At 62.3% G+C, this 14592-nt stretch overlaps 2 protein-coding genes across 9 annotated transcripts in view; one reads left to right on the top strand and one right to left on the bottom strand.

Annotated features, from left to right (window-relative positions):
• Myo7b (myosin VIIB) overlaps nucleotides 1-9846 on the top strand; it is a 91667-nt gene extending 81821 nt beyond the window's left edge. The window contains exons 32-48 of the mRNA XM_023709719.1: nucleotides 885-1002; nucleotides 1081-1207; nucleotides 2077-2243; nucleotides 2986-3167; nucleotides 4003-4130; nucleotides 4320-4477; nucleotides 4709-4862; nucleotides 5279-5434; nucleotides 6220-6325; nucleotides 6998-7111; nucleotides 7368-7455; nucleotides 7779-7885; nucleotides 8268-8453; nucleotides 8693-8809; nucleotides 8997-9080; nucleotides 9171-9290; nucleotides 9477-9846. Coding sequence (XP_023565487.1) covers nucleotides 885-1002; nucleotides 1081-1207; nucleotides 2077-2243; nucleotides 2986-3167; nucleotides 4003-4130; nucleotides 4320-4477; nucleotides 4709-4862; nucleotides 5279-5434; nucleotides 6220-6325; nucleotides 6998-7111; nucleotides 7368-7455; nucleotides 7779-7885; nucleotides 8268-8453; nucleotides 8693-8809; nucleotides 8997-9080; nucleotides 9171-9290; nucleotides 9477-9578 — 2214 coding nt within the window. The 3' untranslated portion in view covers nucleotides 9579-9846. The remainder of the gene's footprint in view (nucleotides 1-884; nucleotides 1003-1080; nucleotides 1208-2076; nucleotides 2244-2985; nucleotides 3168-4002; nucleotides 4131-4319; nucleotides 4478-4708; nucleotides 4863-5278; nucleotides 5435-6219; nucleotides 6326-6997; nucleotides 7112-7367; nucleotides 7456-7778; nucleotides 7886-8267; nucleotides 8454-8692; nucleotides 8810-8996; nucleotides 9081-9170; nucleotides 9291-9476) is intronic.
• Nucleotides 9847-10243: 397 nt separating this feature from the next.
• Lims2 (LIM zinc finger domain containing 2) overlaps nucleotides 10244-14592 on the bottom strand; it is a 60220-nt gene continuing 55871 nt past the window's right edge. For all 8 annotated transcript variants that reach the window (XM_023709779.1, XM_023709780.1, XM_004626320.2 and 5 more), the window contains 6 exons: nucleotides 13960-14109; nucleotides 13209-13359; nucleotides 12314-12406; nucleotides 11750-11798; nucleotides 11570-11645; nucleotides 10244-11098 (listed from right to left, as the gene is read on the bottom strand). In XM_023709779.1, the coding sequence (XP_023565547.1) occupies nucleotides 10951-11098; nucleotides 11570-11645; nucleotides 11750-11798; nucleotides 12314-12406; nucleotides 13209-13359; nucleotides 13960-14109 (667 nt within the window). In that variant the 3' untranslated portion in view covers nucleotides 10244-10950. The remainder of the gene's footprint in view (nucleotides 11099-11569; nucleotides 11646-11749; nucleotides 11799-12313; nucleotides 12407-13208; nucleotides 13360-13959; nucleotides 14110-14592) is intronic.

Raw genomic sequence — 14592 nt, 5'->3', positions numbered from 1 at the left:
GGGAGGCGAGCCAGAGGAGGAGGCAGGAGAGGGAGGCGAGCCAGAGGAGGAGGCAGGAGAGGGAGGCAAGCCAGAGGAGGAGGCAGGAGAGGGAGGAAGGCGAGAGGGAGCCATGAAGGAGGCTCCCAAATATGTCGAAGAACCCTGGAGAAGTAAAAGAGGGAGGTCCTAAGACTCAGGGCCACACAGCCGGCTGGTCTCATGCCTGCAGCCAGAGCCACGGGCACCCACTGGCAAGATTTTCACCACTGTGCCTAGATGCCAGAGATTGAAAAGGGGGGCAGGTTCGTTTTGTCCCAGGTGTCCGAGGGTTCAGTCCATGGTTCACTGACTGTTTTAGAGCCAGTCCCTCCTTCGTGGCAGGGAGCACGTGGTGTGGCAAAGCAGCGACTGCACAGCACCCAGAAGGGGTGGGGATGATGTCTCTGCCTGGGCCCAGCCCAGCAGCCTCGCCGCTTCCTTTGCCCAGACCCTCCTCCTGCATTGGTACCGCCTCCCAACAGCACCAGGGCCTTGGGGTGCATCTAAGATCCAAACCGTTCCAAGGCCCAGGAGGGGGCTGCAGGCACACTGGCTCATGGACAGGCAGAGCCTTCTATGCTGAAGCACAGCTGGCAGCAGCCATGCCCAGAGCCCTGGCACAGTGCTGCTGATGAGAGGAAGGCCTGCTGCCCTTCTGCAGGCTCCTCCTGAGGCAATATCCTCCAGGGCCCAGTAGGGCTGGGCCAACCCTGGAACATCCCCAGAGCACCCTTTGCCAGGCCTGGCCTTCTATAAGGTAGAGGCTTCACAAAATGATCTCTCAAATAATCACCCTACACATGGAGCAAGGAACTAGCTACAGGAGACCAGGTGATGGCAGTGACCCCAGGATCCCCCCGTAGGCCTCATACACCAAGACGGGAGCAACAGCGCTGGTGGTGCGGCAGCAGGTAGTGGACGCCGCCCGCCTGCAGTGGCCACTGCTCTTCTCTCGGCTCTTTGAAGTCACCACGCTCTCTGGTAATGGCTCTGCAAGGGTGAGGGGCATGGGCTGGGCACCAGGCCAGTGCAGCCCTCACTCTGGGTCTCTCCGGCCAGGGCCCCGCCTCCCCAAGACACAGCTGGTCTTGGCCATCAACTGGAAGGGGCTGCACTTTCTGGACCAGCGGGAGAGGACAGTGCTGGAACTCTCCTTCCCAGAAGTCACAAGTGTGGTCACCAACAGGTGAGGGCCTCTTCCCCCTTCTCACTTGCTTCACCAACTGAGTCTTTGGAACAGGAAAAGTGTTGACATTGCCCCCGAAGCTGGCCAGAGTACAGCGATAAGGACCAACATGCACAGTCACCACCAGACTTGGGGATACTGTGCCACCCCACCCTATTCCAGGTGTAGCATTTGGACCTCTGCTTCTGCATGAATCCCAGGCCGACTGGGAAGGTGATGGAGCTCAGCAACTGGGCACTCACTTAGCAGGCTCCTTCCCTGCTCATGGGTGAGAGCTGGCCACAAAGGACAGACGGCTCATCTCCAAAAGAAGAGAGGGACCAGCAGCAGGGCTGTCCTGGCTCCTGGCTCCCGGAACTCTTCCAAGGCTTTCAAGAAGTCCTACCATGTCCCAGGCGAAGGCCTGCCCAGTATGGTGTGACTATTTTAGTTGTCACCACCAGTGGACAGCTGGGGGCACGCTGGCTGCTGTTCACCAAGGCTGACTGTGCTGGACAGCGCTTGGCTGCCCCGAAGTCCTCATGGCAACGCTGTTCTGCCAGTGAGGAAAGTGAGGCACTCCGAGCCAGGATGCTGGCGGGGGCAGAGGGTGGCGCCGCAGCAGAGCCAGCCCCTCCCCACGGCGTGCTGTTCCTTGCAGTGCCCTGGTCCAGAGCCCAGCCCACACTCCCGAGCCCCAAGCCCTGGTGGTTCCTGTCTGCTGCCCACAGTGGTGTCTGGGGCTGGGGCCAAGCCAGGCTCAGCGTCTGGCCCCCAAGTGCTCCCAGAGAAGTTCCCCTGGCTCAAGGGCTGCCTTCCAGACAGTGGAGGGGCTGAGCCCGGGAGAGGCAGAGAGGTCTCTCTTCATGCCGCGCTCCCCACCCCCACAGGGCGGCCCGGGGCGGGCAGAGACTGCTGCTCTCGACTCTGCGTGGGGAAGAGTACGAGTTCACCACTCCCAGCAGCGTGGCCATCGCCGAGCTGGTGGCGCTCTTTCTGGAGGGCCTGAAGGAGAGGTCCGTGTTCGCCATGGCCCTGCAGGACCGGAAGGCCACAGGTGCCCACTGGGGGGCTGTCCTGCTCAGAGGGGGGCGCTGGCCCATCTGCACCACGGCAGCACATGGTGCGGAGCAGGCTCAGAGACCATGCGGAGGGAAGGAGAGCCGGGTCCCCACACTGCAGGCTGGTGTTGAGCAAGGCCCAGCCTCCCGTTGGCCACTGTTGCCTCTCCTACAGACTGGGCACTGGGGGTGCTGCAGGAGGTGGTCTCAAGCCTGCCAAGCCAGCCGGGCTTGCAGAAGCCTGGGCGGGACCGACCCCGCTGGGGCCCCACAGCCACCTCCTCATTCCATTACATAGAGAAGGAAGCTCTGCCAGGGCCGCACCAGCCAGAGCTGCGGGGCGGCCACAGCAGGAGTGACAAGCCCCTGCCTTCGAGGCACAGGGGCACTTCATGCCAGGACTGAGGAGAGGGGATTGGGACACACAAGGAGGGGAGTGAGAAGCAGCACCCAGAATTCACAGCCACTAGAGGGCAAGACAGCGCCTGTCTCCATCCTGCAGATGGGGGAGTGGGCTCTCAGGCCACCTTGCAGCCTGGCTCAGGGCCAAGGTCAGAGCTCAAAGGGCAGCAGTGACAGGCACAACTTTCTCCCAAGTGACCTTTAAGCCACGCTCTGTGCCCCAGTTTCCTCAGCGCCTAGTGAGACTCCCATGAAAGCCAGCATAGCCCTAGGCTCCTGCAGAGTCCTCAAGTAATATAGCTTCCTTGTCCCTGTATATGTGGCCCGGACCTATAGAAGATGTCACCCTCCTGCCCTTCAAGAAGGGGGACTTGCTGATCCTGACCAAGAAGCAAGGACTGCTGACCTCTGAGAACTGGACGCTGGGCCAGAATGACAGGACAGGCAAAACAGGGCTGGTGCCCACGACCTGCCTCTACGCCATCCCCACAGTGGTCAAGCCCTCTGCTCAGCTGCTAGTGAGTGACACACTCACTTCTGCCCAGCAGGCACAGCTGGGTGCCCAGCCAAGGGGCCTCCCCATCAGCCTGTGCCCCTGCCCAGCCTGTCTCCGGGGCTGACTGTGAAGCAGGCATGGTGTTTGTGCAGAACTCTGTGCTGCCACTTAGTAGGTGCCTCTTGAAGGCAGACTGTGCCCCTCTCCTGCTATGGGTATGAGCCAAAGACAACTCGTTAGCCCAGCCTGAGCCTTGCTTTCAAATGACCCCATTGCCCCAGTGTGCCTGAGGCCCCTGCCACCCAAGAGCCACCGCACCTTTTGGACAGCCCTTTTAGCACACGGGTAACGGAGTGCCCCATGTGCCGTGTGCCTGGGTGCAGGGATGAATTCAGCAGCCACTCCAGTCCTCAGGGACAGCAGACAAACTGGCGACGGAGTGCACAGTGCACTAGAAAGCAGCACTAGTTGCTGTGGGGACGCATGTAGGGTGGGGCTCTCCCTGTTGGGGCCATCCCTGAGGAGGTGAAGTGGGCTCAGGCCTGCAAGGCTCAAGGCATTAAGAGTGCCCTTGAGGAGCGTGCCCTTGGGAAGGGCTACGGGGGTGCTGAGGGGCCCAGGGTGGCCACCACTGAGAATTGGCCTGGCCTGATTCCACAGCCACTGGCACCAATGGAAAACAACTCAGAGGGGGTGTCCCCAGGGCTAGGTCACCCTGCAGGTGAGGCAGAGGAAGCCAAGGCCGACCCAGCCTGTAGTTGAAGCCTCCTGTCATGGAGGGAGCCAAACCCACACAGTCTAAGGAAAAAGCCTCATGCGAGTAGCTGCTGGGTACCCACCGGCCTGTGCCCCGACAGAGCTTGCTGGCCATGTCACCCGAGAAGAGGAAGCTGGCAGCCCAGGAGGGGCCCGAGGAGCCACTGCCTGAGGAGCTGCCCAAGGAGAAGCCTCACACCCTGGAAGAGTTCTCCTACGAATTCTTCAGGTGCCTCTCCATGCCTGAGGGCTGCAAGGAGGCAGTGGGGCAGCGACAGCCCACCACACTCCCCAGGCTGAGGCAGAGCCAGCAGGGCCTCGTGGCAGGCGGGACCCTCTGCTGCTCCCACAGTCACCCTGGGGGGTCACACGGTAGCCAAGGACTGCACAGCCCTCACACCAGCTTTCCTCCCTGCAGGGCCCCAGAAAAGGAGACCATCAGCAGAGCCATGATACCCCTGGCCCGCACCCAGGGCCACCTGTGGTCCTACTCCTTGGAGCCCCTGCGGCAGCCACTACTCAAGCGTGTCCATGACAAAGCCGACCTTCGGGATGCCGCCTGCCAGATCTTCCTTGATATCCTTTCCTGTCGCTGCCCTCCCTGCCCTCCAGTCTCGAGCACCGGCATCCGAGTCCCCTCCTGAACCCACAGAGCACAGCGCGAGCCAGCACCAGCTCCCTGTAGGCTCCACAGGGCCCAGCATGGCTGGGTCGGGGATCAGTGTGGGGTCAGCACTGGGCAGCTGCCAGGGTCAGGACCAGGGCTCAGCCTGGGGCCTCCAGCCCTGTCGTCCTTGACAGCTGCACCCATCCTCAAGTACACAGGCGACTACCCCTCCCGGCAGGCCTGGCCCGCCCTGCAGCTCACCGACCAGGTCTTTTCATCAGCCCTGCAGGAGCCAGCCCTGCAGGACGAGGTCTACTGCCAGATCCTCAAGCAGCTGACTCACAACCCCAACAGGTCGGCTGGGACAGCAGGGTGGAGGGCCCCGCCCACTGCCTGGGCAGAAGCGCCTCTGGCCGTGCTGAACCCTGCCAGGCAGCCATGGCGGTGGGGAGGGGCTGCAGCCCTGGCCTGCCCTCTTCACATCCTGGGGATGTCAGCGAAGAGTAGTCCTGCCTGACCCTGCCCACTCTTCCCACTCTGCATATGACTGAGGTGGGCTTTGGCCTCTCTAAACCTCAGCATCTGTGAAACAAGCACAATGGAAGTCCGCCCCATTCCAAGGGGTGACAGCCCTGTGATGTGGGTGCAGGCAGGGCTCCCTTGCTCCTCCCTTGGCTGGGCCCAGACCTCCAGCCCCAGGCAGACCTGCACATCACTGCTCCTGAGGTCCCCTGGGAGGCATCCCTCCTACTGACTGGTGCCCCTTGCAGGCACAGTGAGGAGCGCGGATGGCGGCTGCTGTGGCTCTGCACGGGCCTCTTCCCTCCTGGCAAAGCACTGCTGCCTCACGCCCAGAAGTTCATAGACTCTCGGAGGAAGCAGAAGCTGGCTCCCGACTGCAGCCGCCGCATCCAGAGGGTCCTGAGGTGAGCCACTGCCTCACACCTCAGAGGATCACCCTGGGGCCCACCCAGTGCCCCAGGATCTCATGGTGCAGGGGGAGGCCTGCAGCGGGGTGGACTCGCATTCTCTTCCAAAACTGATTTCAGTTTGGGGGTGGAACCAGGCCCTGAGCCACCGGGTGGAGGGAGAAAGGTGAGGCCCCAGGCAGGCAGCAAGGGTGGACTTCGGCAGGCTCAGTGGGAGGCGCCCTGCCTACAGTGCCCCTGCCCCACCACCACTGCCCAGGGACAGGGGAGCCGCTGGGGCCCACGTGGTGGCCAAGGCCAGAGGCCTGTCCCCGTGGTCTGCATGCCGTTTCCCACCCTCCACGGCAGAGGGTCTTCCTATGCTGGCTCATTCTGCACTCCACCTGAGTCCTGTGGCTGGGGGGAGGTGGGTGACCTATGGCCATGTGTCTGTGGCAGCTATGCCCACAAAGAGGGCAGGGACTCTTCAAGAGGCCCTGTCGGAGTCCCTGCCCACCCTGCGTAGTGTCATGGTGCATGAGACGCCTGCCCTTCCTCACCCAGGCACTCAGGCCTCAGGTCTCTGGGCTGCTTCAGATCTGGGTCTTTGGGAGTCAGACAGGCCAACTTCCATTATGACCGCCACTCAGGCACATGCCAGGTTCACCTGGAAGTGTGAGGGGCCGGTGCCCACCCTCCCCTGCAGTAGTCACTTGGGGTTCTTGCTCTGGCATCTGGCTTAGGAGCCCTGGGGAGGTAGGGGCAGGGATAGCGGCCCCTTCATCCAGCACTTTTCTGCTCAGGACAGGGCCCCGGAAGCAGCCCCCACATCAGGTCGAGGTGGACGCCGCTGAGAAGAGCATCTCCCGAATCTGCCATGAGGTCTACTTTCCTAACGACACCAGCGAGGTGGGTCCCCGGCTCGGTGCTCACTCAGCTTCTCCCCTACCCAGCCTGCTCCCTGCTCACTGGGCAGGGGGGCCTCCTTGCAGGGTCACCACTTCCTGCACCCACCCCCAGTGGCTCCAGCCAGCCCAGGGAGCACTGCCCTGAGGAAACAGGCAGAGGGTGAGGACTGAGGGGGGACTGCCATTGACTGTTCCAAGGCAGCCAGGCCAAGGACACAGGCAAGGAGGCCAAAAGGGTGGGCAGCAAGGTAGAGTCCCAGGGTTTGGGGTGTCAGGGCCTTTGGTCCATTCAGGGACCATGGGCAGGGGCCCAGGTTGGATATGTCCTGAGATAGAGGTGGTGACCAAGAGGCCATGGCTGAGAGGCAGCAAAGAACGAGGGGCCAAGGGACTGGGTGGCCTCGGTGCTGCCCTCACCCTCTCTCCAGTCTTGGGGACAGTCACGTCCCGCTAACAGTCTGGCTGCAGGCTCTCATAGCCATTCCAAAGGCCAGGCCTACTGGGTAGGTCCGAGGCCCACACCAGCAGTGTGGCGATCCAGACAGCTTTCTGAAGGGAGGGCCGTCCTCGGTCACACAGGAGCACACATGCCAAGCAGTGAGGTCCATGACAGCCTCCAGGAGCAGCCTGGCCCTGCTCTGGCCCTGGGCCTTACCCGCTGTTCTCTGCCCAGATGCTGGAGGTGGGCCCCAACAACCGGGTGCGAGAGGTGTGTGAGGCCGTCGCCGCACGGCTGCAGCTGGCCTCCTGGGAAGGCTGCAGCCTCTTCATCAAGATTGCAGATAAGGTGCACAGCTGGCGGGCCGGGGCTGGAGAGACACCAGGTGGACCTCAGCCTGTGCAGCACAGCTGTGCAGCCCAGACCCTCACAGCTGGGGCTGTCTGGGGGAAGGGGGCTTCTCGCAGCTGCCCTGACTCCCACTCACCAGCTACCAGCAGTCCCATTCTGACCCCGACTGAGCCCTGCGTACCAGGCCAGTGTGCGTGGTTGTTGGACCCTGGAAGCCACCCCACCTGCTGTCCTCTGTCCCTTCCCACCCCAGGTCATCAGCCAGAAGGAAGGAGACTTCTTCTTCGACTCCCTGAGGCAGGTGTCTGACTGGGTGAGGAAGAACAAGCCCCAGAAAGAAGGTGCGGGGCTATGTGGAGGCCAAGGGACAGGGAGGAGGGCCGGGGTGGGACTGTCAGGCTCCGGCACCTCCTCGGCACCCCATCCCTTTCATTTACTCATTGCCTGTGTGTCTGTGAACACACAGGGGCTGTGCCCAGGGTGACAAGGGACACCTGGGGCCATTTCCATGGGAGGTGTGGGAACACCCCAGGAGGAGGTGTCCCTGCTCTCTCCGCGAGGGCACAGAGCAGCAGAGGAGCAAGGAGGCTGAGGGAGGGAGGCAGGAGGGAGCCAGTGCTGGCCTGAGGGACAAGCCTGGTGCCCACTGCCGCCCCTCGCCCAGGGGCCCCGGCGACGCTCCCCTACCAGGTATACTTTATGCGGAAACTGTGGCTCAGCGTGGTCCCAGGGAAGGATGTGAACGCGGACACCATACTGCATTACCACCAGGTACCAAAGGCCACTGCCGCCGCAGCCACCCTTGAGCCACGGGACAGGCAGCAGCCAGGGTGGGGACCAGCAACAGGGCCATGAAGTGGGCAGGCCTGGCTCCTGAGGGCTCTGGAACCAGGAGTGGTGCTCAGCGGGACCCAGACACAGCGTGTCTGCTCGCACCCGATGCACAACTGACTGTGGCCAGCAGGCCTTGCCCAGGAGGCCAACCACACGCACATGGATGCAGCCTCCACGGGCCCACTCGGGAGCCCCGCCCTCATGCCCACAGATCTCAGCCTCCGGCCTGCTCAGTCCCCTGACACCCCAGGCCCCTTCACCTTCACGTGCAGCTGCAGGGTGGGCTGGCAGCCTGAGGCCTGTCATGTCCACTGCTCAGGAACTGCCCAAGTACCTACGTGGGTTCCACAAGTGCTCCCGGGAAGATGCCACCCACCTGGCTGGCCTCATCTACAAGGCTCAGTTTGACAATGACCAGTCCCAGCTGGCGAACGTCCCCAAGATCCTGAGGGATCTGGTGCCTGAGAACCTCACACGACTGATGTCCTCAGAGGAGTGGAGAAAGGTCTCAGGAGGCGCGGGCGGGACCTCAGCCCACTGCCCTGCCAGGACCCTGCCTGGGCACCACAGGCATACCGCTGGGGTGGGCAGGGGGCTGCGTACCTCACACCCTCCTCACACTGCCCCCCCCCAGACCGCATGGGCAGCCAGGGCCTCTGGGGTACCCAACCTCAGGCAGAGTACCCATCTGCCCCGTGTAGGCAGGGCCCCCCACCTGGGCCCTCATGGCTCCTCCTCCCCTAGAGCCTTCTCCTCGAGTGCAGCAAGCACCGGAACCAGACGGTGCAGGAGGCCAAGGTGGCCTTCCTCAAGTACATCTGCCGCTGGCCCACCTTTGGCTCGGCCTTCTTTGAGGTGAAGGTAGGCCTCCTCCCCAGGGCCACCCAGCCCGGCCCCAGGAGCGCTCCAGCACGGGGCAGGCCACCAGCCTTGGGAGGAGCGTGTGCCTGCGCGTGCCTTGGGCAGCATGTGGGGGTGGCACGTAAGGTGCTCGTGGAGGGGCGCCACCTGGCGCCAGGCCGGGCTGTGACCGCTGACCCCTCTGCAGCAAGCCTCGGAGCCCTCCTATCCGGATATCATCCTCATCGCCATCAACAGACACGGGGTGCTGCTCATCCACCCCAAGACCAAGGTAGAGCAGCGGCCCGGCGGGGCTGGCCCAGGGCCGCAGGCAGCGAGCGGCCGCGGCGTGGCCCCCACCCACGTGCCCCTCTGCTCGCAGGAGCTGCTCGCCTCCTACCCCTTCACCAAGCTCTCCAGCTGGAGCAGTGGCAGCACCTACTTCCACATGGCGCTGGGGAGCCTGGGCAGTAGCAAACGCCTGCTGTGCGAGACCTCGCTGGTGAGCCCGTCTTGCCCACGAGCGAGCGCTGTCCACCAGGGAGTTGCTTGCCTTGAGGGGTGGATGGCCAGGACCCGCCTAGGCTGGCAGAGGCCCAGGAGAGGCGGGGAGGCTTGTGGCGCAGGGCGCTCCTCCTCGAGACTCGGCCCTCCCCGCATGACCTCTGCCCGCACCTCCCCTGCGCAGGGCTACAAGATGGACGACCTGCTGAGCTCCTACGTGCAGCAGCTCCTGAGTGTGGTGAATAAGCAGCGAGGCTCCCGGGGCCCGCCACTGGCCAACCCCTAGGAAGAGTGGACCCTCGCTGCCCGCCCAGTCACCTGCCTGGGGCCCTCCGGCTCAGGGCCTGGCCTCTTCCACGACACTCTCTCCCACACGCCCACTGTATTCTGCACCCAGACACCCCGTCCTGAGCGCTGACCCTGGAGCGTCAGACCTCCAGTGACGATGGCTGACTCCTCTGAACGTTCAATAAAACCCACACAGCGTGGACGTATGTCATGCAGGGGCAGGATGGGTTCCACGTGAGGGAGGGCCTAAGAGGCCCTGGTCCCCAGAGGGCTGACTCCATGGAAACAGGTGACAACTGCATTCTCCAGGAGTGACTTCACTGGTTGCATCTGCCTCACTGTCCCCTCCCTCCCACTTCCCTCCCTTTCTGTTGTCGGGGCCCTGCCTTGAGCCTTCCTTCACTGTTCTCCTTCCCGGGAGGAGGGGTACAAGCATGGGTGTCTCTCCTGCTGGCAGGGTGGAGGAGCACAAGGATCCTGCCTGCGGCTTCCTCTGGGGGGCCCCGCCCCCAACCAGCCAGCCTCCCTGGATTGGCAGGCTGAGCCCAGGCGCTCTCCACCTTCTGTCTGACCTCTGCTCCACCTTCTGTAGACTCTGCCTAGAGCCCATGAGGCCACGCCACCTCCTCCACGTGGGCCCCCACAAAGCACCCAGGCCACTGCTGGTGGTGGATCAGCCTTCATTGTGTGAGTGGGAGCCTCAGCCAGGGCTACGCTGGCCCCTGGGAAGGGTCATCCTGAAGCAGGCAAGAGCTGCCTTCCAACCCAGCCCTCTAGCCCTCCAGCCCCCAGCTGGACCCAAAGGCTTAGTGTGGCTTGCGGTGCGGTGAGAGAAAGCACAGCAGATCTTGGGCGCCACGCAGTGTAGGGTTCAGAGGGATGGAGGGAGCCGCCTCATCCTTCCAGCTCGCTCCAGATTGGGGATGGCAGGCTCTCTGGTTCAGTGTGGCCAGAGACCCTCATGGCGAGTGGCTACGGGCTGAGGGTGTCCCAGAGACCTGCTGGCCACCACATGCAGACAGCTGGACCACTCTGGGGCCCATGCTGTCAGGGACAGTGGGTGCCACCAGGGCCTCTGTGGCAAGGACTGGTCAGGTGTGTGGGCGGGCAGCTGTGGCCCAAGTGGGAGCAGGCGGCCCCAGCCCCGATTTGCTGCTGTCCCTGGAGCTCATGGGGCCAGGCTGTGGTGCTGAGTCTGGCGCAGCCTCCACGCAGACAGGAAGACAGGAGCTGGCAGAGGGGAAGATGACCACGCAGAGGGCAGACACAGGTAGAAAGGGGAGAGACGGAGGGCAGCTGAGGAAGGCCAGGGCTACAGGGTGCGCGGAGACGTGAGAGGCGACAGGGAAGCCGGCGGGTGGGAGGAGCTCTCAGGTGGAGTTCACATCCACAGGCTTGGGCTGGGCCTTGCGCGAGGTCAGGTCCGCCAGCTTCTTCAGCCGCTTCTTCAGCTCCAGTGGGAACTTCTCGTAGCACTTCTTACACACAGGCTTCATGTCAAACTCCACAAACTTGTTCCTGCAGGTGAAGCCCAGCAGGCCATGTCCCGGAGCCCCAACAGTGCCCCCGAGGCAAAAGTGGGCTCCTGCTTCCCCATCCTAAGCTGCCTCTGGCCAGCAGGCCAGACCCAGGCAGGCCACCCTTCTTTCCTGTGGGCTTCTCTCAGGTACTAAGGCTTCTGAATCCTCGATGGCTTTCTGCAGCCCTTGGGAAACCTGGGGCCTAGCACGCTTCCCAGCCCGCCTGTGCAGGCTTCCGGTGCAGCCTTCCATCTGACATATTTCCTTTGCTCTGTTGTACCCTAGGCTGGGATGACATCCCTCCTCCAAGCCCAGAGTCCTTGCATGTGCTCCCGCCCCTCTCTGTGCCTGTCTGTCTGGGTTGCATCCCCAGGGCTGACCACAGAACGTATACAAGAGGTGGCTGAGAAACGGGGGGCTATGGGGATCCTCCCCCTTGTTCCTGGTGCACGAGGGAGCCATGACTCACTTCAGGGTGAGCTTGCTGTTGCAGGTGGAGCAGGAGAAGCAGTTCACACACCAGGCCTTGTTGAGGGCTGACACCACTGTGAGGGGAGAGGGGGCTTAGCAGGCCCTGCGCGGGCCCAGCTGTGGGAGGCCAAGGCCAGCTGGGCCTGCAGCTGCAGAGCTGGGGATGCGGGGGACTCACCATCGCCCTCAATCACGTGACTGCAGTTGTAGCAGACGTCCCCAAAGAGCTGTGGACACAGCAAGCTGTCAGTAGGCTTTAGGCTGCATCTTCTGCACAGCCCAGGGCCCCACACTGTCCCTCTGCAGAGGACCCTGCTAAGGCACTGCTCCCCAGTGCTGCTCCTGCTAGTGTCCCAACAGAGTGGGGTTTGAGGCAGCCTCCCCAACCTTCTGTACCAGACCAGCGGGACAAGGGGAGGTAGGCAGTGTCACCCCACAAACCCAGACTTCACACTGCTATCTGATTCGCCCTTACAACAGGTCTGGGCCAAAGGGCATGTTTTTGGAATTTTTTAAAAAATTTTTTAATTTTTTTTTTTGGAACTGAAGATTGAACTCAGGCTCTTGTGCTTGCCAGAGAAGCACTTATACCACTGAGCCATCTCCCTGGGCCCAAAGGGCATGTTTTTGATGTGAGGTTTGCAATAGAGAGCTGCCCTCAGGCCTGGACACCTGGCAACCCAGCCCACCCCTGTCCTCAAGCACCCACAGCCCGCACCCCAGTGTCACTGCCCTGGCCTACCTGGTTGTAGTGGGTCTCACAGTAGGCCAGGCCCTTCTTCTCATAGTGCCGATGTCCCAGGAAAGGCTTCTCACACTTGGCACACACAAAATGCTAGGGGACAGAAGGTGACCAGCTGGTCAGGCCAAGCAGGAGCCCCAGGAGCCAAGGAGCAGAGGGCAGGCCAGCCCACAGCTGTCAGAGAGGCTGACACCTCTGCCGATGCCCAGGGGCTTAGGAGACCCTGGTACACACTTGAGTGCATCCGTGGTGACATCCCATGTCACTGTGCTCTCTGGCCTGGGCTCCCCACTCAGCAACTTCAGCACAAGACCCCAGCTGCCTGCTGGAGCACAGTGGCCCTCCCAGGTGGGAGCTGCCCTGTTGTCAGGGGGATGTCCCCTCTGGTGTCCCCACAGCCCAGGTCACCGAGAAGCAGGTGAGTTCTGTGAGGACACACCCTGGCCCACCGCTTCTTGAAGGACTTTCTCAAACAGGCCACCAAAGCACAGCTTTGCACACAGAGGTAGTCAGGCCTCTGAAGCACACAAACCTCCTTGCCAAGTGCATAAGGGTATTAGAGCTTTCAGTCTGGGGAAAGTGCCAGGTGACCCACATGCCTCCCCGAGAAGCCCATCAACCCCAGGCCTACAGGGCCATGTGCATAAAGGTCAGGTTTTCTGCTGACTCTGAAATCTTCTAGAATCATCCTAAGAAGGCAAAGATGGGCTTTTCTGCCTGACTGTGGCCTGTGGGTTCTGGTCACCCAGTTCCCATGGGTGGGCTGAGGTATAGGAGAGGGATTGCCTGAGGGCAGGTCCTTGCTGGAGCCAGGGTCCAGCTTGGCCAAGGTGCAACAGAGAGACTAGGAACCAGCGGGCCCCCACCAGAAGCCCTGTAGCCCTGCCCTGTTCACCTCCACGTGCCACTGCTTGCCCAGTGCGTTAACCACACGCCCCTCAATGGGCCGTCGGCAGGCTCCACAGATGGGGACGCCCATCTTGTCATGACAGGGCAGGCAGTAGAGCTCCCCCTTCAGCTCCCGGGCCTCAGCAGTCAGCTCTTTTCTGGAAGATAGCAGGAGTCCCCAAGTGCCACCCTGCCCCTCTGTAGGGTTACCCCAGCCCCTCCAGCCCATGGGCCCCAGGCGCTGAGAGGCCGGTGGTGCGTCTGATCTCTGGCCTCCTTACAGACTTCCTGTGTGCACCCAGACAGGCCCTGGAGCACAGACTTCCCGCCCAGGCCAGCAGAAGGGTATTTGTGTTCTGTCCCCAGAGCCCTCTGAGAAACAGGTCTGTTCTCAGGCCTCCTCCTCCTCCAAAGCAGACTGGGTGTCTGGGCCAGGCACGAAGGGGACCCACGGGGACAGTTCTGCATCTTCTCTCTCCCCCACCCCTCTCTAATACCAGTGCGACCCTTGCTCCCTCCACCCCTTTCTCTTCCCTTCATCTCAGCCCCAGGCCCTGCAGTCTGCCAGAGAGGAGCCTCCTACTGTGCCCCTTCCCAGCCCACTCCGTCCCTGCCTGGCAGCTCTGCACCCAACTCTCTGGAAGCCTCCCTGTCCACCTGGCCCACCTCCCGGCTGCACTGCTGCTCCTGCTCTATGACAGTCCTGCCCCCCTCCATTACTCCCCCCTGCCCAACCAGGGGAAAGGCTGGGCACCTACCCACAGTGGGTACAGTTGAAGTGGTCCGGGTGGTAGGCGTCGTTTCTGAACATGAGAGGCTGCTCATCGATGACCAGGTGGCACCGCTGGCAGATGTACTTGCCCAAGCCCTTGGCCTTCTCGCGGCTATGGCAAGGCCGGCAGAGGTGCCTGTGGGAGACCAGGACCATTAGGCAAGTTGTTACCTCCTGTACAGGACAGCCAAGGTCACTTGCAGGAGAGGAGAGCCAGGACCCTGCCTGTGGCCCTGGCGAGAGCCTGGTGCTTCAGAAAGACTTGGCCCAGGACACTCGGCCCTTGGTCACAAGGCCAGGGAAGCCACAGCTACTCCATCCAGGAGGTATAATCAGAAAATGTGATGAGCATTTAAATTTTTTATTAAAGTAAAAGACACATTGCTGCTAACCCTCCTTACAGCACTCCCATGGCTTCTGGCACTCTCACCCTGTTCTGTAGCTCTCTGAAGCAGCTTGGGGACCCTCTCTCAGGAGTGTCCTCTCTGTCAGGAATGTCCTCTCTCTTAGGAGTGTCTTCTCTCTCAGGAGTGTCCTCTCTCTCAGGAGTGTCCTCTCTCAGGAGTGTCCTCTCTCAGGAGTGTCTTCTCTGTCAGGAGTGTCCTCTCTCTCAGGAGTG

Source organism: Octodon degus, unplaced genomic scaffold (assembly GCF_000260255.1).
Source record: "Octodon degus isolate 3935 unplaced genomic scaffold, OctDeg1.0 scaffold00014, whole genome shotgun sequence".
Lineage (NCBI taxonomy): Eukaryota > Metazoa > Chordata > Mammalia > Rodentia > Octodontidae > Octodon > Octodon degus.
Note: the sequence above shows the minus strand (reverse complement) of the source record. Positions and strands in the feature narration are given on the sequence as shown.